Genomic DNA, 22,292 nt, shown 5'->3' with positions numbered 1-22,292 from the left:
AGGCAATACGCTTGACCTCATCTTTACTAGATGCTGTTCTTCCACTAACCTCATTGCAACTCCCCTCCAAGTCTCCGACCACTACCTTGTATCCTTTTCCCTCTCGCTCTCATCCAACACTTCCCACACTGCCCCTACTCGGATGGTATCGCGCCGTCCCAACCTTCGCTCTCTCTCCCCCGCTACTCTCTCCTCTTCCATCCTATCATCTCTTCCCTCTGCTCAAACCTTCTCCAACCTATGTCCTGATTCTGCCTCCTCAACCCTCCTCTCCTCCCTTTCTGCATCCTTTGACTCTCTATGTCCCCTATCCTCCAGGCCGGCTCGGTCCTCCCCTCCCGCTCCGTGGCTCGAAGACTCATTGCGAGCTCACAGAACAGGGCTCCGGGCAGCCGAGCGGAAATGGAGGAAAACTCGCCTCCCTGCGAACCTGGCATCCTTTCACTCCCTCCTCTCTACATTTTCCTCCTCTGTCTCTGCTGCTAAAGCCACTTTCTACCATCCTAAATTCCAAGCATCTGCCTCTAACCCTAGGAAGCTCTTTGCCACCTTCTCCTCCCTCCTGAATCCTCCCCCCCCCCCTCCTCCCTCTCTGCAGATGACTTCGTCAACCATTTTGAAAAGAAGGTCGACGACATCCGATCCTCGTTTGCTAAGTCAAACGACACCGCTGGTTCTGCTCACACTGCCCTACCCTATGCTCTGACCTCTTTCTCCCCTCTCTCCAGATGAAATCTCGCGTCTTGTGACGGCCGGCCGCCCAACAACCTGCCCGCTTGACCCTATCCCCTCCTCTCTTCTCCAGACCATTTCCGGAGACCTTCTCCCTTACCTCACCTCGCTCATCAACTCATCCCTGACCGCTGGCTACGTCCCTTCAGTCTTCAAGAGAGCGAGAGTTGCACCCTTCTGAAAAAACCTACACTCGATCCCTCCGATGTCAACAACTACAGACCAGTATCCCTTCTCTCTTTTCTCTCCAAAACTCTTGAGCGTGCCGTCCTTGGCCAGCTCTACCGCTATCTCTCTCAGAATGACCTTCTTGATCCAAATCAGTCAGGTTTCAAGACTAGTCATTCAACTGAGACTGCTCTTCTCTGTATCACGGAGGCGCTCCGCACTGCTAAAGCTAACTCTCTCTCCTCTGCTCTCATCCTTCTAGACCTATCGGCTGCCTTCGATACTGTGAACCATCAGATCCTCCTCTCCACCCTCTCCGAGTTGGGCATCTCCGGCGCGGCCCACGCTTGGATTGCGTCCTACCTGACAGGTCGCTCCTACCAGGTGGCGTGGCGAGAATCTGTCTCCTCACCACGCGCTCTCACCACTGGTGTCCCCCAGGGCTCTGTACTAGGCCCTCTCTTATTCTCGCTATACACCAAGTCACTTGGCTCTGTCATAACCTCACATGGTCTCTCCTATCATTGCTATGCAGACGACACACAATTAATCTTCTCCTTTCCCCCTTCTGATGACCAGGTGGCGAATCGCATCTCTGCATGTCTGGCAGACATATCAGTGTGGATGACGGATCACCACCTCAAGCTGAACCTCAGCAAGACGGAGCTCCTCTTCCTCCCGGGGAAGGACTGCCCGTTCCATGATCTCGCCATCACGGTTGACAACTCCATTGTGTCCTCCTCCCAGAGCGCTAAGAACCTTGGCGTGATCCTGGACAACACCCTGTCGTTCTCAACTAACATCAAGGCGGTGTCCCGTTCCTGTAGGTTCATGCTCTACAACATCCGCAGAGTACGACCCTGCCTCACACAGGAAGCGGCGCAGGTCCTAATCCAGGCACTTGTCATCTCCCGTCTTGATTACTGCAACTCGCTGTTGGCTGGGCTCCCTGCCTGTGCCATTAAACCCCTACAACTCATCCAGAACGCCGCAGCCCGTCTGGTGTTCAACCTTCCCAAGTTCTCTCACGTCACCCCGCTCCTCCGCTCTCTCCACTGGCTTCCAGTTGAAGCTCGCATCCGCTACAAGACCATGGTGCTTGCCTACGGAGCTGTGAGGGGAACGGCACCTCAGTACCTCCAGGCTCTGATCAGGCCCTACACCCAAACAAGGGCACTGCGTTCATCCACCTCTGGCCTGCTCGCCTCCCTACCACTGAGGAAGTACAGTTCCCGCTCAGCCCAGTCAAAACTGTTCGCTGCTCTGGCCCCCCAATGGTGGAACAAACTCCCTCACGACGCCAGGACAGCGGAGTCAATCACCACCTTCCGGAGATACCTGAAACCCCACCTCTTCAAGGAATACCTAGGATAGGGTAAGTAATCCGTCTCACCCCCCTAAAAAGATTTAGATGCACTATTGTAAAGTGGCTGTTCCACTGGATGTCATAAGGTGTATGCACCAATTTGTAAGTCGCTCTGGATAAGAGCGTCTGCTAAATGACTTAAATGTAAATGTAATGTAAATGTGCTACGGGTGGGTGTTGCCATCGTGACCAGTGGACTGAGATAAGGCGGAGCTTTACCTAGCATGGACTTGTAGACGACTAGAGCATACAGGTTGCAGTGGTGGGTGGTATAAGGTGCTTTAGTAACAAAACGGATGGCACTGTGATAAACTGCATCCAGTTTACTGAGTAGAGTATTGGAAGCTATTTTGTCGATGACATCGCCGAAGTCGAGGATCGGTAGGATAGTCAGTTTTACTAGGGTAAGTTTGGCGGCGTGAGTGAAGGAGGCTTTGTTGCAGAATAGAAAGCCGACTCTAGATTTGATTTTAGATTGGAGATGTTTGATATGAGTCTGGAAGGAGAGTTTACAGTCTAGCCAGACACCTAGGTATTTATAGATGTCCACATATTCTAGGTCGGAACCATCCAGGGTGGTGATGCTAGTCGGGCGTGCAGGTGCAGGCAGCGAACGGTTGAAAAGCATGCATTTGATTTTACTAGCGTTTAAGAGCAGTTGGAGGCCACGGAAGGAGTGTTGTATGGCATTGAAGCTCGTTTGGAGGTTAGATAGCAGTGTCCAAGGAAGGGCCGGAAGTATACAGAATGGTGTCGTCTGCATAGAGGTGGATCAGGGAATCACCCGCAGCAAGAGCAAGATCATTGATATATACAGAGAAAAGAGTCGGCCCGAGAATTGAACCTTGTGGCACCCACATAGAGACTGCCAGAGGACCGGACAGCATGCCCTCCGATTTGACACACTGAACTCTGTCTGCAAAGTAGTTGGTGAACCAGGCAAAGCAGTCATCAGAAAAACCGAGGCAACTGCGTCTGCCGATAAGAATATGGTGATTGACAGAGTCGAAAGCCTTGGCAAAGTCGATGAAGATGGCTGCACAGTACTGTATTTTATCGATGGCGGTTATGATATCGTTTAGTACCTTGAGCGTGGCTGAGGTGCACCCGTGACCGGCTCGGAAACCAGATTGCACAGCGGAGAAGGTACGGTGGGATTCAAGATGGTCAGTGACCTGTTTGTTGACTTGGCTTTCGAAGACCTTAGATAGGCAGGGCAGGATGGATATAGGTCTGTAACAGTTTGGGTTCAGGGTGTCTCCCCCTTTGAAGAGGGGGATGACTGCGGCAACTTTCCAATCATTGGGGATCTCAGACGATATGAAAGAGAGGTTGAACAGGCTAGTAATAGGGGTTGCGACAATGGCGGCGGATGATTTCAGAAATAGAGGGTCCAGATTGTCAAGCCCAGCTGATTTGTATGGGTCCAGGTTTTGCAGCTCTTTCAGAACATCTGCTATCTGGATTTGGGTAAAGGAGAACCTGGAGAGGCTTGGGCGAGTAGCTGAGGGGGAGGCGGAGCTGTTGGCCGAGGTTGGAGTAGCCAGGACTTTTGATACTTAAGTATATTTAAAACCAAATACTTTTAGATTTATACTCAAGTAATAATTTACTGGGTGACTCACTTTTACTTGAGTAATTTTCTATTAAGGTATCTTTACTGTAATAGCTACTGTAAATTGGACAATGCAGCTTAAATTCTTGTTAATATCAGATATATCTATTTATGTATTGCTTATGAAGGCTTTATGAAGTCATTATAAGCTGAATGTCATTTCAAGCGGGACCGAACAGTCCATATCATGTCAACATATTCTTCTCCTAAATGCCTAAGACACTGTTGTCATGTTCGTTGGAATGAATATTGGACCAAGTTCCACATAATTTTAATGACAAAGTGAATCTTAACAAAGACAAAAAACAAATAAACAATAAACTAACAACGAACCGTGACTACAGAGATGCTACGTGCACTAACTCAAAACAATATTCCATAACACACAGGTGGAAAAAATGCTACTTAAGTATGATCCCCAATTAGAGACAACGATAGCTGCCTATATTAATGCCCATGATAGCTGCCTCTAATTGGGAATCATACCAAAACACCAACATAGAAAAACCAAATTAGAACCCTACATAGAAAATATAAACTAGACTAAACCCCTAGTCACGGCCTGACCTACTCTACCATAGAAAATAAAGGCTTTCTATGGTCAGGACGTGACAACTGTGCTCGATTTGCATTAGAAACTAGACCAAAAAGCCATCTGTCACAATTTTCACATCACCCTTCAATTAATTTTGCTATCTTAAAAATGCTGAATGCTACAAAAACCAATAGCTAACATAAAACAATGCTCTTTCCCCTGAGAGGTTGGGCTGTCTTTGGTATGCAGATGTCCTTTTGAAATCAAGAGAGAAAAAAAATGAAAACATTCAAACAGCATAAACTTGGGAGGAATGGTGATGTGAATGGCTTCAATAGCTCCAGAAAGTCTGTGTAAACTGTGTGGCCCCCAGGAGGGCTACTAGGATGCTGATGCATGGCTGGAATTAGAAGTGAGCTTCAGACACTAATTGACTTCTGATCCCTTTATAGAAGATTAATCAGCCAGCCCCTGGATCAATGGCCGATGTAAATGCCAGCGGAGGCGAGAGCCACCATCAATGTAAATGAGCCAAGGCCCAGTGCCCCTCTCTCTCTCTCACATGTGCCACACTGCCAAGCCAAGTTTCCACAGCCAGGAGAGAGACCCTATTCCCAAATGGACTGAAAAACAAATACATTGTGACAGAGGCACCATCTATGTGAAATTCAATTATGATAGTGATACAGTTGAGGTGTTATTCCTCAGAGTGTTTGGCAAAATGACCTCTTAGCATTCTCATCTCTAGTCCAGTCATCTGTGATCCATTGGAGAAGCTCAATTAGTCAATGTTACTAAAGGTGAGGCTCTTTCAAAGCATGTGGAGCATAATGACTGACCGCACATCTACTCCTCTCACTTTGAGTCAATGTCATTTGATCTGCTTTCAAAATTATGTGGACACCCCTTCAAATTAGTGGATTTGGCTATTTCAGACACACCCGTTGCTGACAGGTGTATAAATTTGAGGACACGGCCATCCACTCTCCATTGGTAACATTGGCAATAGAATGCCCGTACTGAAGAGCTCAGTGTAGTGGCACTGTCATAGGATGCCACCATTCCAACAGGTCATTTAATCAAATTTCTGACCTGCAAGAACTTCCCTGGTCAACTGTACGTGCTGTTATTGTGAAGTGGAAACGTCTAGGAGCAACAACGGCTCAGCTGCGAAGTGGTAAGCCACACAAGCTCACAGAACGGGATCGCTGAGTGCTGAAGCGCATGTAAAAATTGTCTGTCCTCGGTTGCAACACTCACTACTGAGTAACAACCTGTCTCTGGAAGCAACATCAGTATAATAACTGTTCATTGAAAGCTTCATGAAATTGGTTTCCATGGCCAAGCAGCTGCACACAAGCCTAAGATCACCATGTGCAATGCTAAGGGTCAGCTGGAGTGGTATAAAGCTCGCCGCCATTGGACTCTGGAGAAGTGGAAACGCGTTCTCTGGAGTGATGAATCACACTTCACCATCTGGCAGTCCAACTGACAAATCTGGGTTTGGTGGATGACAGGAAAATGGTACCTGCCACAATGCAGGTGCCAACTGTAACGTTTGGTGAAGGAGGATTAATGGTCTGAGGCTGTTTTTCATGGTTCTGGCTAGGTCCCTTAGCTCCAATGAAGGGAAATCTTAACGCTACAGCATACAATGACATTCTAGACCATTCTTTGCTTCCAACTTTGTGACAACAATTTGGGGAAGGCCCTTTCCTATTTCAGCATGACATTGCCCCTGTGCACAAAGCGAGGTCCATACAGAAAGGCTTTGTTGAAATCGCTGTGGAAGAACTGCACAGAGCCCTGATCTCAACCCAAACAAACACCTTTGGGATGAATTGGAACACCGACTGTGATCCAGGCCTAATCACCCAACCTCAGTGCCTGTCCTCAGTAAAGCTCTTGTGGCTAAATGGAAGCAAGTCCCCGCAGCAATGTTCCAACATCTAGTGTAAAGCCTTCCCAGAAGAGTGGAGGCTGTTATAACAGCAAAGGGGGGACCAACTCCATATTAATGCCCATGATTTTTAATTAGATGTTCAACGAGCAGGTGTCCATATACTTTTGGTCATGCAGTGTATTTTGAAGTGAGCTGATCTGTGAAGACACTGTAATTCTCTTAATAAAACATGCCAACATTCTGGGCAGGTGCTTTGGGCTACATTCAAAATTAATGTGTTGAGGCTTTACTGAGAATAAATATGTTCACTCCTCCTATCCCCGCTCCAACCCACCACACAGCCAAAGAGATTTTAATTATTCACTCTAATCTGTGGAAATGTTCAATGAGCCACCTCTCGATGATTAATCTGCCAAAATCACCACAGCACCTTGTGTATAAGCCAGTTGATTAAAATAAAAGGCAAATTCTCATGTTTCAATAAATATTTGATGAGCTGGGCTATGACTATTCCCATTAGCGGGCCTGATGCTGGCTTTAATTTAAGGGGTATTTAGATGGTGTACAGAAACCGGAATCGCATAACAGGCTGGCTGACACAGTCCTGGGTGTTGGGAGAGATGGTAAATTGGGGGATGATTGATGGGTAGAGCTAGGGGGCACTTGTAATAACGTTGCAGCGAAAAGCGCTGACTCGAAAGCACCACATGCTGGGTACACACACAAAATAAATATGTTATTGTGGCATAAAATCCAAAGGGGCGGGGGAAGCGCTCGCTCTCACCCATCCTGTGATGTGTCTGTCTGTTGTGCCTCGCAATACAGAGTGAGTCGCAAAAGAAACTTGACCTATTCCAATGAGTCTTTTTTTTGCCAGCCCCCAATACAGAGCAGTCATTTAGTCATTCACGGTGAAGCACCATGCTAGATCACAGCATTCCACAGAAAACGAGATGACACTTGTCTGATGGGCATCGGAAGAGGAATGGTCTGGTGTACACATCCCATAACATGGTATTAGTCCACATAATCACTTGAATATTGCATCCTGTGTGTGTGGGAAGAGCTTAATGATTCCATCGCCGGAAGTCCCTCTCTCAATCTGTCTGGTGTGCTTGGGTGGTCTACTCTGCTGAGAATGTGTTGAGAATTCTAGACTCCCACAGCTTAGGTCTTCATTAACAGCATGTTGAGGTGGCCTCGTAGTCCTATCATCCCTGCAAACAGTGAACGTTCCAACAACGTTAGGCAACGTTCCAATGGGAGCCCTATATGGTTTCCAGCTGATGACAACATCCCATGACTGTTTTTTTTAAATGAAAACATAATTTAATGAACATTAGAAGAAGAATATGCCACATTTGTGTCGAGAATGTATTAACTGAATGTTAATGGGGAAAACATTATAGCCATGTCATGGGAATCTCCATGGGAACCTCAAAAGTTCTGGAAAAACGTACCATATGAATGTTCTCAAAACATCTCTACTAATGTTCTGGGTATACATGCTGTAGGTAACTAGAAATGATTTGCTGGGATGGCGCATGGCAACGATGGAAGAGCTGGCTACTCCTAATCACTTTTGTATTTGGGAGGAGGCGAGAGGGATAGAAGACATTAAAAGGGATCTGAGAATGATGGTAAATATTTAAATAATGATGGAATGTCTCTTTGTTGATTTTATTACATAAGGAGTTCCTGATTAATCACCTAAGGAATATGTTTAATTTAACGTTGGGGGAAAAAACACTGCTTCTTTTAATATGCCTCTAAATGTCATCATTCTCCTTGGCACAGATCATATCTCGCCACTCAGAATGATCATCAAATGTTAGTTTCATATTACCCTAATGGACCAGTATGAGACATTAGATAGTCTGTGGCTTGTGTTTCTGTGGTGTGTGCATGGTGTGTAGGAGGGCTGTGTTCCTAATTCTCAAACAATGCCACGCAGTGCAAAGACACTACAACCTATTCATGTCTTTGGACCATTCACTGAAAGACTCTCAGAGCAGCCAAGACTGGCAGAGTAGAATAGCATGCCAATCTGCTGGCTTGGAAAATGAGAGGCCTTTCCAGTGCCAACAAACATGCCCTCTCCTTGTCAATCTGGCAGGGAATATTAGACACCACAAGGCACCGTGGAGAGAACTTGATAATGTACTGTACTCCCCCAGAGCTGTCAATCAACTGAGAAGGTAAAACTGAGCCGTTCTCCGTGAGCCGCTGGCACCGACCCAGACGACTGCTAATACTATGACTGCTGCTACAATGCCTAATACAAAAAAAAAAAACGACTGTTATTACGACCACTGCAACCGTAACGGAGGTCAGTGTGCTGCTAACAATTTAGCTTCCTCCACTGTCCAAACCAGTGATCCTCTGCTTTGCAACACACGTGACCACCCTCCTTGACTACATACCAACTTTTTTAGCCACCCAAAAGATACAGATTGCATGGCTACATCAGTGTCACTTCGAGCTAGCTGTGGAGAGAGTTTATGGCAACGTTCTAAACGCTGTTACACTACGACGGCTACTGCTACGACGACGACAGTGACCCCTACCTACTACAACTGCGATGATGTCTATGACGATGACCACGACCACAACTATTGCTACTCACAATAGTAAACATATAAACAGTACAATATTTGTAATGTTTTTCCTTCAGAGCCATGCAGGAAAACAACCCAATGTCACTCATATCGTACACTCGTGTCATTAACACCCATGAGAGGAACAGTCCTACACGAGAGTGATAAATAGATAGGAAAATAAATAGGCCTACTGGTTACTCATTACTCATCCAAAGGCCCATATAGGGATGAAGGAGGGGAACATCATGTTTTCAGAGCTCCTGTTGTCTTTACACCAGATTGGCAGTACAAATTGCTCTTCCCTACAGTATTCTGCTCAGCTGAAATTACCCATCTCCATCACAAGGCTCCATACAGGGCTGTTAATGAGCACAAAATACAGATGGAATACAGTGTCTCCGTAAACCGGTATCCAATGGTACAGCACCATTCAAGTCCAAAGGCATTTCCACTGACATCAGTCATTTGTGCAAGATTGCTGCACCTCCTCCTTGTGTGTCATGACCCCTGCTTTTTCTCTGGCTGACCAACACCAGCTTTCAAAGCCACAGAGCTGGAGTGCATCACTCCACAACAACAAAGGCTCTTTCTTCCAACCGTATATTGTCTCAAATAGATCACACTGCAAAGGATACTTTACAATGCTCTATACAGAATGGATCAATACAAGTAAGCATAAAGTACATCAGTTATGACCACATAGGAATGACCATGTTAGACTACACGGTGTTCCAAACACCAGACATACAATAGAGAATAAAGAACATGTACCCATAACTGGATATAATATTCCATGCCTAAAAGCTACAGTACATCATTTCAAGAGCTGTGTCTTTATACTGTACACGAGAAAGACAATCTAGTATTGTCTGAAGATGCAAATAGCAGATTATTCTCTGATCTGCCTGTGGCCTACCTGTGCCTCTCCAAATCCATTTAAGTGTCCAATAGGACTCCTCTGGCGCAGGTCTCAATCTAGTAAAGAATCATCTTTGGCCTGCTGATAAGCATTAACTGAATGTGTTTTGGATTATGGAGCCATACTGTCAAAGCAATGCTAACAAGCCAAATGCAATGATGGCAATCTGTGAAGCACTGCTCGAAAAAACTGTTGCCAATAAAGCCCTTGATATCCTTCTTTTATTACTAATCAACTACTTAGTGCGCTCCAATAAGCTGTAAGGGGTTCAGTTTTTTTATTTGGACACAGAGGGAGCATGGCTGAGGTGGCTGTCACAAGCCGATTGAGGTAAACTTAGATCTTAGGTCTTTGATTGGCTGTTGGATGGTAGCGTAATCAACAGGATCTCTTTCAAGTCTGACTTGTGTTGACAGAATCACAGTTGTTCAAGAGCTTTGAATCTCAACTCAAATGATGTGCCAACATCCAACATCCTTTAGATGAAATAGGGAATGAGTGACACTGAACAAATGACAGTGACGAGGGCTAAAAAAAGGGCGGGACTAACTGGAATTTTCCAATAAACACACATTTTCATTTACATTTTTTCTCCATTGCATGACCTAAAGAACACAACCATTTTCTGTCTTCCATTGTATCCAACAAAGGTACTGATATACTTACAGTGCATTCGGAAAGTATTCAGAATCTTTGTCTTTTTCCCCAAAAATGTATGTTACAGCCTTTTTCTAAAATGGATTAAATAAAACCGTTTCTCCATAAATCTACACACGATATCCCATAATGACAAAGTGAAAACAGGGTTTTAGAAATGTTGGCATATTTATACAAATAAAAAACAGAAACACTTTTATTTACATGAGTATTCAGACCCTTTGCTATGAGACTGGAACTTGAGCTCAGGTGCATCCTGTTTCCATTGGTCATCCTTGAAATGTTTCTTCAAATTGATTGCAGTCGACCTGTGGTAAATTCTATTGATTGGACATGATTTGGAAATGCACACATCTGTCTATATAAAGTCCCACAGTTGACAGTGCATGTCAGAGCTAAAATCAAGCCATGAGGTGGAAGGAATTGTCTGTAAAGCTCCGAGACAGGATTGTGTCGGCACAGATCTGGGGAAGGGTACCAAAAAATGTTTGCAGAATTGAAGTTCCCCAAGAACACAGTGGTCTTCATCATTCTTAAATGGAAGTTTGGAAGCTTCCTAGAGCTGGCCGTCCAGCCAAACTGAGCAATTGGGGGAGAAGGGCCTTGGTCATGGAGGTGACCAAGAACCCGATGGTTACTCTGACAGAGCTCTAAAGCTCCTCTGTGGAGATGGAAATACCTTCCAGAAGGACAACCATCTCTGCAGCACTCCACCAATCAGACATTTATGGTAGAGTGGCCAGATGGAAGAGACTTCTCTGTAGAAAGCACATGACAGCACGCTTGCAGATTTCTAAAAGGCACCTAAAGGACTCAGACCATGAGAAACAAGATTCTCTGGTCTGATGAAACCAAGATTGAACGCTTTGGCCTGAATGCCAAAGGTCTGGAGGAAACCTGGCACCATCCCTACGGTGAAGCATGGTGGTGCCAGCATCATGCTGTGGGGATGTTTTTCAGAGGCAGTGACTGGGAGACTAGTCAGGATCGAGGGAAAGATGGAGCAAAGTACATAGAGATCCTTTATGAAAACCTGCTCCAGAGTCCTCAGGACCTCAGGCTGGGGCAAGGTTCACCTTCCAACAGGACAACGACCCTAAGCACACAGCCATGACAATGCAGGAGTTGCTTCGTGACATGTCTCTGAATGTCCTTGAGTGTCTCAGCCAGAGCCCGGCTTGAACCCAAACGACCATCTCTGGAGAGACCTGAAAATAGCTGTGCAGAAATGTTCCCTATCCAACCTGACAGAGCTTGAGAGGATCTGCAGAGAAGAATGGGAGAAATTCCCTAAATGTAGGTGTGCCAAGCTTATAGCATCATACCCAAGAAGACTTGAGGCTGTAATCACTACCAACGGTGCTTCAACAAAGTACTGTCTATCACAGGCTTTACCTAGCAAAGACGTATAGATGACCTGGAGCCAGTGGGTTTGGCGACGAATATGAAGCGAGGGCCAGTCAACGAGAGCATACAGGTCGCAGTGGTGGGTGAAAAATGGGGCTTTGGTGACAAAATGATGGCACTGTGATAGACTACATCCAATTTGCTGAGTAGAGTTTTGGAGGCTATTTTGTAAATGACATGACCGAAGTCAAGGATCGGTAGGATAGTCAGTTTTACGAGGGTATGTTTAGCAGCATGAGTGAAGGAGGCTTTGTTGCGAAAGATGTGCTGGAGATGGCTGTTTAACAGTCAGTGGAGTAGTATAGAATACACGTGGTGTGGTGGCTGTGCTTCCGCAAAGTGGGTGGGGTTATATCCTGCCGGGCCTGTCTGGGCCAACCCAAGCCTCCAATAGTCTATGTGCCGGGGGGATAGGGTCAGTCTGTTATATCTGGTGTATTTCTCCTGTCTTATCTGGTGTCCTGTGTGAATTGAATTATGCTCCCTCTAGTTCTCTCTCTCTCCCTCTACTCCCGGAGGACCTGAGCCCTAGAATCATGCCTCAGGACTACCAGACCTGATGACTCCTGGCTGTCCCCAGTCTACCTGGTTGTGTTGCTGCTCAAGTTTCAACTGTTCTGACCACGGCTATGGAACCCTGACCTGTTCACCGGAAGTGCTACCCTGTCCTGGACCTGCTGTTTTCGACTCTCTCTACCGCACCTGCTGTCTCGACCTCTGAATGCTCGGTTATGAAAAGCCAACTGACATTTTCTCTTGAGGTACTACTGACCTGTTGCACCCTCTACAACCACTGTGATCATTATTTGACCCTGCTGGTCATCTATGAACATTTGAACACCTTTAAGAACAATCTGGCCTTAAATGTCCATGTACTCTTATAATCTCCACCCAGCACAGCCAGAAGAGGACTGGCCACCCCTCAGAGCCTGGTTCCTCTCTAGGTTTCTTGCTAGGTTCCTGCCTTTCTAGGGAGTTTTTCCTAGCCACCGTGCTTCTACATCAGCATTGCTTGATGTTTGGGGTTTTAGGCTGGGTTCATAAATACATTTGATTTGATTTGATAGCAAAGGGTCTGAATACATATGTAAATAAGGTATTTCTGTTTTTTATTTTTAATAAATTAGCAAAAATGTATAAAACCTGTTTTTGCTTTTTCATATGGGGTATTGTGTGTAAATTGTTGAGGAACACAATGAATGTAATACATTTTAGAATAAAGCTGTAACTAAACAACATTTGGAAAAAGTCCAGGGGTCTGAATACTTTCCGAATACACTGTATATACACTGATCCAACAATACTCTCCAAACAACTGTCACTTCAACGCAGAGCCCCTCTAATGTCTGCAAAGGCAATCTCGCCTCATCTGGAATAATGTAGAACATGCTACTAGAGATAATACACTTTGAAGTGCACTAGCAGTCTGTGCACCAGGGTGGAGAATTCACTCATCTAGATCACATTCGAATTGACTTTGTCTTATAGATACTGTGTGTGCAGACCCACTGCCCCTCCACTTCCCCCATAGCCCCCCTACTCTTATCCTCATCTCAGTGACACAAGTTCAATTGACTGCTGAGATCATATTTAACCAATTCAGACAGGAACTGTGGAAATGAACTGCTCAAATATTGTGGATGAAAATTACATTGGATTTCCAATTCCAGGCGTCCCGAATGATCAAACCCATTAAGAATTCATATGATCTACAGTGAGCTCCAAAAGTACTGAGACGGTGACAATGTTATTGTTGTTTTGGCTCTGTACTCAAGGACCTTTTAAAGGATACATTGACTATGGGGTTAAAATGCGAACCAACGGCTTCATTTTAGGGGACCAAAAGTAATGGGACAAATTCACTTACGTATTAGTAGTAAAAATGTTAGTATTTGGTCCCATATTCCTAACACGCAATGATTACATCAAGCTTGTGACTCTACAAACTTGTTGCATGCATTTGTTGTTTGTTTTGGTTGTGTTTTAGATTATTTTATGCCCAATAGAAATGGATGGTAAATAATGTATTGTGTCATTTTGGAGTAAATAACAATGTATTGCAAATAAGAATAGAATATGTTTCTAAACCCTTCTACATTAATGTGGATGCTACCATGATTAGGGATAGTCCTTAATGAATTGTGAATAATGATGAGTGAGTTAAGTTATAGATGCATAATATCATACCTCCAAGACATGCTCACTTCACCACCGCCTCTAACTTTCTCACTCATCATTATTTACAATTCATTCAGAATAAGCCATAATCATAGTAGCACGATTTTGTTTGGATCAAAAAAGTTGATATCTCCTCTGTGCACAGTATTTGCTGTGCCGGGGCGATATCACAAGTCGCCAGTGAAACATTGTTTCCGAGGTCGGACAGGCAGACAAATCAGCTTTATACAAACCATCACTGTTGGAAATAAAATGCTAGGCTAGAAGCAAAGGGATGTAACGTGTTAATAAATGCCTTATTTGCAAAAAATTGGTTGCGTGGCAGAGATAGAATATTTGTCGCATGTGTGTTTGTCTTTAATCCCAGCTATTTGGAATAAAAGTGTGAATCCTAGCCCAGGGCTAAAGTTTAGCCTAGGGTTAACATATGCTTGTGTGAACACAGGACAAGCTAGCCTAGTGGCCAGTCTTAGCATGGGGCTAATTGATAGCCAGGGTCTAATAACAATGCAGCGTGAAAAGGGCTATTGCATAATTTAAAATCCATAGTGCTGGATAAATGTTGCACATTTAAAGCAAATTCACTGAAAGACATTTTTAAAATCCAGAGAGTAAGAGAAGATTTTGAATTGTATTACAAATTTTATGCAATTTACACATTTTGCCATGGGCATAGGGGAATATTTGCAGTTTTTAATATGATACATGTATCTGAGTGAGAGTGACTAACAAAATCAATGGGGGCCCCCCGGTCGGTAATTCAAAGTTTAAGAAAATATATATACAAGGACAATTCAGGAACTGAAGAATTCAAGGACACTTGAAAAAGTGGTATGTGCATCAAAAATACATCTAACCTCGAAAAATAAAACAAAACGCCTGCACTACTGAAAATGTCTTTAAGTCGCTGTACTGTATACCAAAGATAAATATTTCAGCAAACCTTGAGCCATAATGAATAATGAATAAACCATTCATTTGAACTCTCTTCCTTTTAGCAAATAAAAGAAAATGAAAAAAATATCTAGTTTTGCTAGGGACAGGGACATTTGAACCCTATATGGATTAAATGTGCTTTTTATTAATATCTTTCCCCACTGAGAACTGCATTACAATTCCAACCCATCTGTAATCATGGTAAATCATGACTCTGCAGGATCAATGGTTAAGCCACTTCCTTTAAGTATGCTGGGTTCAGTTGTTTTAAAACAACTTGAATCTCAAGGTCGCATCTTATTTCAGAATCTAAAAGAGCCACTCCAAGAATCGTTAGAGTTTCTCCAGACCTTTAGTGGTCATGTAAAATTCAATCCGCCGCAATGGAAAAGGAGAAAATATGCCACGGAGTTGCCCCTCTGGTATTAATGTTACTTTCATCTTTTCATCACCTTTTAAAGTCTGCCATCAGAAATAAGACCACGTTCTCGCCAACGTCGTGTCCCAAGCTATGAGAGGCAGAAAAATACAGCAATTATTGAAAAAATGGAACATGTGGAGAGGACTGCAGAACTGCGGGGGCTCAGCTTGGAAAGAAGCTATAATAGAAAAGAACGTGTCAAACATTATAGGGTCAAATTGAAACTGGATTGCTATATTTTATTCCCATGCTCTGTCGTTCCAGAGACAGTGAGGACCTGTAATGCTGGTGCAATCCCCCCAGTTGATTACAGACAGAAAATGATTCCTGGATGACTGGTTCCCAGTCAGACCATCTCCCTGAGAGGCTGGTCTCATTTACTTTCTCTTTAAAAGGAAAAAAAGAATCTAAAATATCAAAAGCATTTTTTGTATCAAAAGCACTAGCACTACTACAACTCTGCTGTTTACAACTGCAACTGGGCCTTGGCCTATATCAAATTGAATAAAAGCAGATGGCATACTATCATTATTGTCTACCACTACAGTACTACAACCACCACTACGGATGATGGTTATAATTTGATAATAATAAAGCATGTTCTGTGTAAGATATTTCAGGATCCTGGGCCTCCGAGGTCTTGACCTTTGACCTCTCTCCTCCAGTGCATGAAGAGTCCTGATTGAGACACTCCCTCATAGGCACATCAGCGCACTAGAGTGTCATAACCCACCAGTCTATTGAGCGCTGGGCGCCAGTGGGGAGAGGCAACCCTGTCACATTGAAGCTGACCCAAGAGTGAAATGGGCGAAGAGTGAATGTCAAGGTTGTCAAAACACACTAATTACGTTCCCAATGTAAATAGGGTAGATCTGGGTTTGTTAACCTCTCTATTGCCACTAGGGTTCGAGCAACCTTCAAAGACAAGCTGCTACAGTCATCACAGTGGGAGTGGAAAAACGTGAGGTGTCCAGATTAACACCCTAGAGTCGATTGACGCACCGGCGCGTCAATGTAAGTAACCAAATAAAAAAATCCACATCAAAATCCGTCAGTTTAAACTATAATAACTAGATATATCTATTTTGGTTGCATTGGATGAGTCTCCATCCACTGCATCCGCTGACGTCGCACTTGCATCTGCGGTGAAGGGTGGCAGAACTAGAGCAGTGTGTGAAACAAACTGGCGAAATTGTGTTCTCATGAAAACGTCAGCAGCGTCTGAATGTATTTTTGGCCATTTTTGAATGTGTTATTCAATGCTAAATGATCCATAATATGATTATCTTAAAACAATTCCATATGTCAGTTTAGAACTCCCTTCCCCAACGACTTAGACATTTAGGAATTAAAACACCGTCCCAATCAGGTTAGGTGCCCAGTATTTCACAGCATTTCATCTAAAAGAAGGCCTGGTTATGGGGCTACAATCAGACGGTCAGTTTATTGGCCTCTCCTTCACCCCCACAGCTGATGGTAAGCCAACATGACTGACTGGTCCGTTGTGACAGAGTTCTTTAAAAGAAAAGGACGAGAAAGAAAACTATCTACGTGTCAAAGTGTATTCATTTTTTTCTGAACAAATTTCAATTTAAAAACAGAGTGATCTGAGTGACATCTGTCAACTCACTCTGGCTAGTCTCGTGCACTTTGTCAATGCAAGGCATGCCTCAGGGAAAATACCTTCATCCATGCATTCCATTAGGGTCATATGTGTCACGGATCTCTCTGGAACTTTCATTGCGCACACCTGGCCCCTAATCCCACTGATTGTATTTGTATATCGTGCCCTTTGTTCACCATGGTGGGGTGGATTATTGTTACAATGTTTGTTGGTATGTGTGAGTACCTGTGCTCCCATTGAGGGAGACAGTGGGAATGGCCCGTTCGACGACGCTGCGACTGGTCTATCCGGCGCCGCCGCAACTTCGGCAGCTGCATCTCACACCTGGCTCCTATTCCCACTGATTGTATTTGTATATATATATGTGCCCTTTGTTCACCATGGTGGTGTCAATTATTGTTACTATGTCTGTTGGTGCATATGAGTACCTGTGCTGTGTTTTTGGCTTCCGTGCCCTTGTGGATTGCACAGATGATTACGGGTCTCGTCCCATGTGTTAATCATTGTGCACGTGTGTATTTATTCGAGGTACTCCTCGCTCTTTTGTTTTGGGTTTCTACACTGTTTTGTTACGTGTTTGTTTGGTCTTCGTTCGCATGCCTTTACACGGCACGCCGTAATTTGGGCTTAATAAAAAACCTTATTAAGCGTTCCTGCGCCTGTCTCCCGAATCATTTATACCAGAGTGAAAACATGATATTATCTGGCTTTCACACGTAATTAGCTCTCACAGTCTCCCGTCAGAATTAGCTGTTCATCCATGTATCCCAAACGTCAAATTTAGAAGTGGTTTTAAGGTTAAGTTTAAGCTTTAACTATGAATTTTAAAAGTCAGGATTAGGTTTAGGCATTAACTCTGAATGGTTAAGGTAAGGGTTAAGGTTTGGGATAGGCTTAAAACAAAACAAAAATGTTTTCTTGCTGGATTTGAACCTGCAAACTTTGAGTATCACAGGCTGATGCATATGCCCATCTGCCATCCCCATCCACAGTTCCTGAGCAAAACAGAAACCTACTTGAAGGCAACAGCGCTCACTGTTGTCCCTAGTGGCCGCGTTCCACGTGGTCAGACATGGATGGACGTCGAATACTGACTTGTATCACGGGTGACCTGGCTGTTCACACGAGGCTATCAGGCCAATACGATGGTCAGCCAAATGGAAGAAAAAAGTATATAGAGGGAAAGAGAGAGAAAGCAGAGAGAGAGAGAGAGAGGAGAGAAAGAGAGTGAGACGCGGCATGTCTGAGTGGGAAGCAGCAGCCTTCCTGTATGTCAGGAAAGCAGAGCTCACAGATCTTCAGCGGTGCAGAGAGAGACGAGGAGTCTGCATCCTCACCTGAAAACTGCTGGAGGCCAGCAATGATGAATAAGGTCGCTGTGACTATTAATTCCTTTTAAAAGCTCCATTCTTCGCCTTCCATCGCCCACTGCTGAGATGTGGTCAAGTAAAAAAAATGTCTCTGAATTACCAGAAACTAATACTCTCAAATGTGGGAAGCAGGTTGGTCGGTAATCACTGGGTACTATTTGTCTCTTTTAAGATTTTGGAAATCATTGGATCATTAGACTTTGGTCTGGGAATGTGTCTCCAAGTACTCCTCTGTTAAACCAAGCTGACACCAAAGGGAGATGACTCTGGAGCCCTGAAAACCTCAACAAGTCACAGAGGAAACACTGCACTGTCACTATCTCAGCTATTGCCAACCGCATTGTGGAAGTTATGAATATCACACTCTTTTCAGTTGAAAAGGCCATTTCACCACAGCTTCTCTCAGCACAAGCCATCTGGGGGTTTCTGCAGACATTGAGTGTGACTGCAGCCGAGGAAATAAATGGAACTTATTCAAACTCCACAAACGGGATAGGGCTTCCATTTTAAAGGCAAATTATGTCCTGCTGGTGAGCATCGACAAATAATGCTAATATGACAGACTAAAGATGGTGGTGCGGAATGCCTCATGAGAAATTGCAATATTCGATATCTCTAAAACTGACGAAATAGTAATCCTACACAGATCTATTTACTGTTGGGCAATAACAATCAAGCTGGATAATAACCCCAAAAAACATATAAGACTAGAGAAGTTTATTTATACATTAATGTCCATTTCTCGTGTTTCTTGGCCCAAGCAAGTCTCTTCTTATTATTGGTGACCTTTGGTAGTGGTTTCTTTGCAGCAATTTGACCATGAAGGCCTGATTCACGCTGTCTCCTCTGAAAAGTTGATGTTGAGAAGTGTCTGTTACTTGCACTCTGTGAAATATTTATTTGGGCTGCAATTTCTGAAATTGGTAAATCTAACGAACTTATCCTCTGCAGCCTCTACAGCAATGGTAACTATGGGTCTTCCTTTCTAGTGGAGGTCCCTATGAGAACCAGTTTCATTATAGCGCTTGATGGATTTTCGACTCTACTTGAAGAGACTTTCAAAGTTCTTGAAATATTCTGTATTGACTGACCTTCATGTCTTAAAGTAATAATGGACTTGTTTCTCTTTGCTTATTTCAGCTGTTCTTGCCATAATAATGGACTTTTGGTATTTTACCAAATAGGGCTATCTTCTGTATACCACCCCTACCTTGTCACAACACAACTGATTGGCTCAAATGCATTAAGATGGAAAGAAATTCCACAAATTAACTTTAAACAAGGCACACCTGTAATGCATTCCAGGTGACTATCTCATGAAGCTGGTTGAGAGAATGCCAAGAGTATGCAAAGCTGTCATCAAGGCAAAGGGTGGCTACTTTGAAGAATCTCAAATATAAAATATATTTTGATTACTACATGATTCCATATGTGTTATGTCATCGTTTTGATGTCTTCACCATTATGAAGAAAATAGTAAAAATTAATAATAATCTTTAAATGAATAGTTGTGTCCAAAGTTTTGACTGGTACTATATATATATAAAATAACATCAAATTGACCCGAAATACAGTGTAGACATTGTTAGTGTTGTAAATGTCTATTGTAGCTGGAAATGGCAGATTTTTTATGGAATATCTACATTGGCGTTCAGAGGCTCATTATCAGCAACCATCACTCCTGTGTTCCAATGGCACATTGTGTTAGCTAATAAACACAGTGTTTATAATTTTAAAAGGCTAATTGATCATTAGAAAACACTATTTCTGATCAATTTGACGTTACTTTAATCAACATTTATTTTTTCTTTCTTTCAAAAACAAGGACATTTCTAAGTGACCTTAACTAAAAAAAGGGGGAATTGGAAATTATGCAGACAATTACATTGATGGAAGCCACAATCTATCTGCAATATCAACACTGATCTACCCCCTAAAACATAAATAAATAAATCCTCATGCAGGACTTTTTTTTAAACCTGATGTCATGCTGTCATATCTAAAGTATAATGGCCTGTGCTTGAGGTTGGTCTAGCGATCAACACTGCCGTCTCCAGACAAAACATGGCCAGCCGAGGTTCCAATCTTCATTGTGCCAGTTGCTTTACTGCCCTCCCACTCGACCTATCCCACTATCAGTTCAATGCTTTCTAAATAAAGCAAGACTAACAATGCTCTGTCTACACAACAGTCTAAAAGAACATGAAATGCAAGAGAGGAAGGAACGCTAAGACGCCGCAGGGTATTATTACCTTCAAGGCACTTGAAAAGTTAATGGGCTTTGTATTTGAAACACATTGTGATTCTTATGAAAAAAAGAGAAAGAGGTGCCTTTAAGTGATCCTTCATGCACAGAATAATTGGCTTTTTAAGCAATGAAGTATTGGAGGACACTTTAGGAATAGTGATGAGAAGAGTAACACAAATTCATTTCTCCAAACATACCCTGAAAGTTGGACCTAGTTAGAACGTTTCTGATAGTGTGCTATTAAAGCGTCTATGTGTTTGATGAATGAGTGAGTGAGTAAAAGGCCATGCTTTTAACTGCTCTGTGATTTAAAAAAGAAAAAGAAACAAACATTGGTTTGATGCAGGCATCTGTATGTCTGTCCATATGTTGTGTGGATGTACTGTATATAGTACATTGTTGTCAAGTACTGGTATCATACCTAAACATGATTGTTTCTTCTACACAGTAGGGCGTGACACAGGTTGACACACAAAAGAGACACTCACCGTCCATCCTCCTCCATCCGTTGTCATGTCACAGAAGACCTGGAAGCCAGCAGGGTAGTGTGTGGGAAAGACAGAGTAGATCCCATCCTCTCGCTGGCCACTGGTGAAGATATCACTGCAGTCCCGAGGTCTTGAGCCTAGCGTGATCAGAAACCTGATTAACTTTTAAATCCTAGAATTTCTCATAGAAATTATTCAATTAAACCAGCGAGCTCCATCAATTTCTTCTCTTAATAATCTGTCCTATCTCTGAATCAACCTAGACAGCTTCACTACACCCTGTCAAAATCCTGTCTGTACCTTATAGAAACGCCATGTTTGTACAAAAATGATTTGGGATGTCAGAGTACGCAAACAGTTAACACAGTTTAAACCTATTTCAATATGAAGCTATGCTTTTTTTCTCCCTCTAGTGCAATTGTGAACAATAGCCATGTCGGACATAAAATACATCTAACATATGGTTCACTGCAGCTCAAGGGATCAATTGTCCGACAGCTGACAGCTTACTATTTCTCCTTTCACCAGCCACTATCCATAGGCCTACCATTGGAGCAGCCTTTGGGCCGAGTACTACGGACAGGTGCTCTCTGGAGGTCTGCCTTCAGCTTGCTCTTCAGGTTCCCCGTCTCCTTCTGCATGGAGTTGAGTGTATCACTCACAGAGTTCACCACCTTCACCATGTTGATCTGGCTCTCGGACAGCAGCTGGAAACAAACGCACAAATAGCCCATTGAAGGCCACTCTGTAGTTGGAAAAGCAACTAAACAGCAGCCTTGTCACCTGCTATGAAGCTGCCGGATGGGGCTGGAGAAATTACTGACAGAGCTAGGATGAAATGTCCTAACAGTAACTGTTTTGAACAATGTATTTGGATGTAATGCATAGTTAGGAGTACTTGTACAGTATGTACCTGACACATGAAAGTCGTTTTTCTAAAGGATTTCCTCTGACTATAATAATCTCCAGTTGAAGAGGGCATGCAGACACCTCCCATTCTCTCATATCTTAGACGTCAGGGATCATGCGATACCACGGCAGGCTCTCTTACTCTAAACACACGAGGCCATGTGATTTCCCTCGGTAGACATGGCATTAACAGTAAACCCTACACCAGTGGTTCCC

General features: G+C 43.6%; 1 protein-coding gene across 1 annotated transcript in view; it reads right to left on the bottom strand.

Annotated features, from left to right (window-relative positions):
- The window catches only part of LOC118358040 (fibrinogen C domain-containing protein 1-like), a 179,643-nt gene that overhangs the window by 87,979 nt on the left and 69,372 nt on the right, over positions 1-22,292 (bottom strand). The window contains exons 3-4 of the mRNA XM_035735416.2: positions 21,715-21,874; positions 21,168-21,304 (exon numbers count right to left, since the gene is read on the bottom strand). Coding sequence (XP_035591309.1) covers positions 21,168-21,304; positions 21,715-21,874 — 297 coding nt within the window. The remainder of the gene's footprint in view (positions 1-21,167; positions 21,305-21,714; positions 21,875-22,292) is intronic.

Source organism: Oncorhynchus keta, chromosome 25 (assembly GCF_023373465.1).
Source record: "Oncorhynchus keta strain PuntledgeMale-10-30-2019 chromosome 25, Oket_V2, whole genome shotgun sequence".
NCBI classification, from domain to species: Eukaryota; Metazoa; Chordata; class Actinopteri; order Salmoniformes; family Salmonidae; genus Oncorhynchus; species Oncorhynchus keta.
This window is presented reverse-complemented; position numbering and strand designations above follow the sequence as displayed.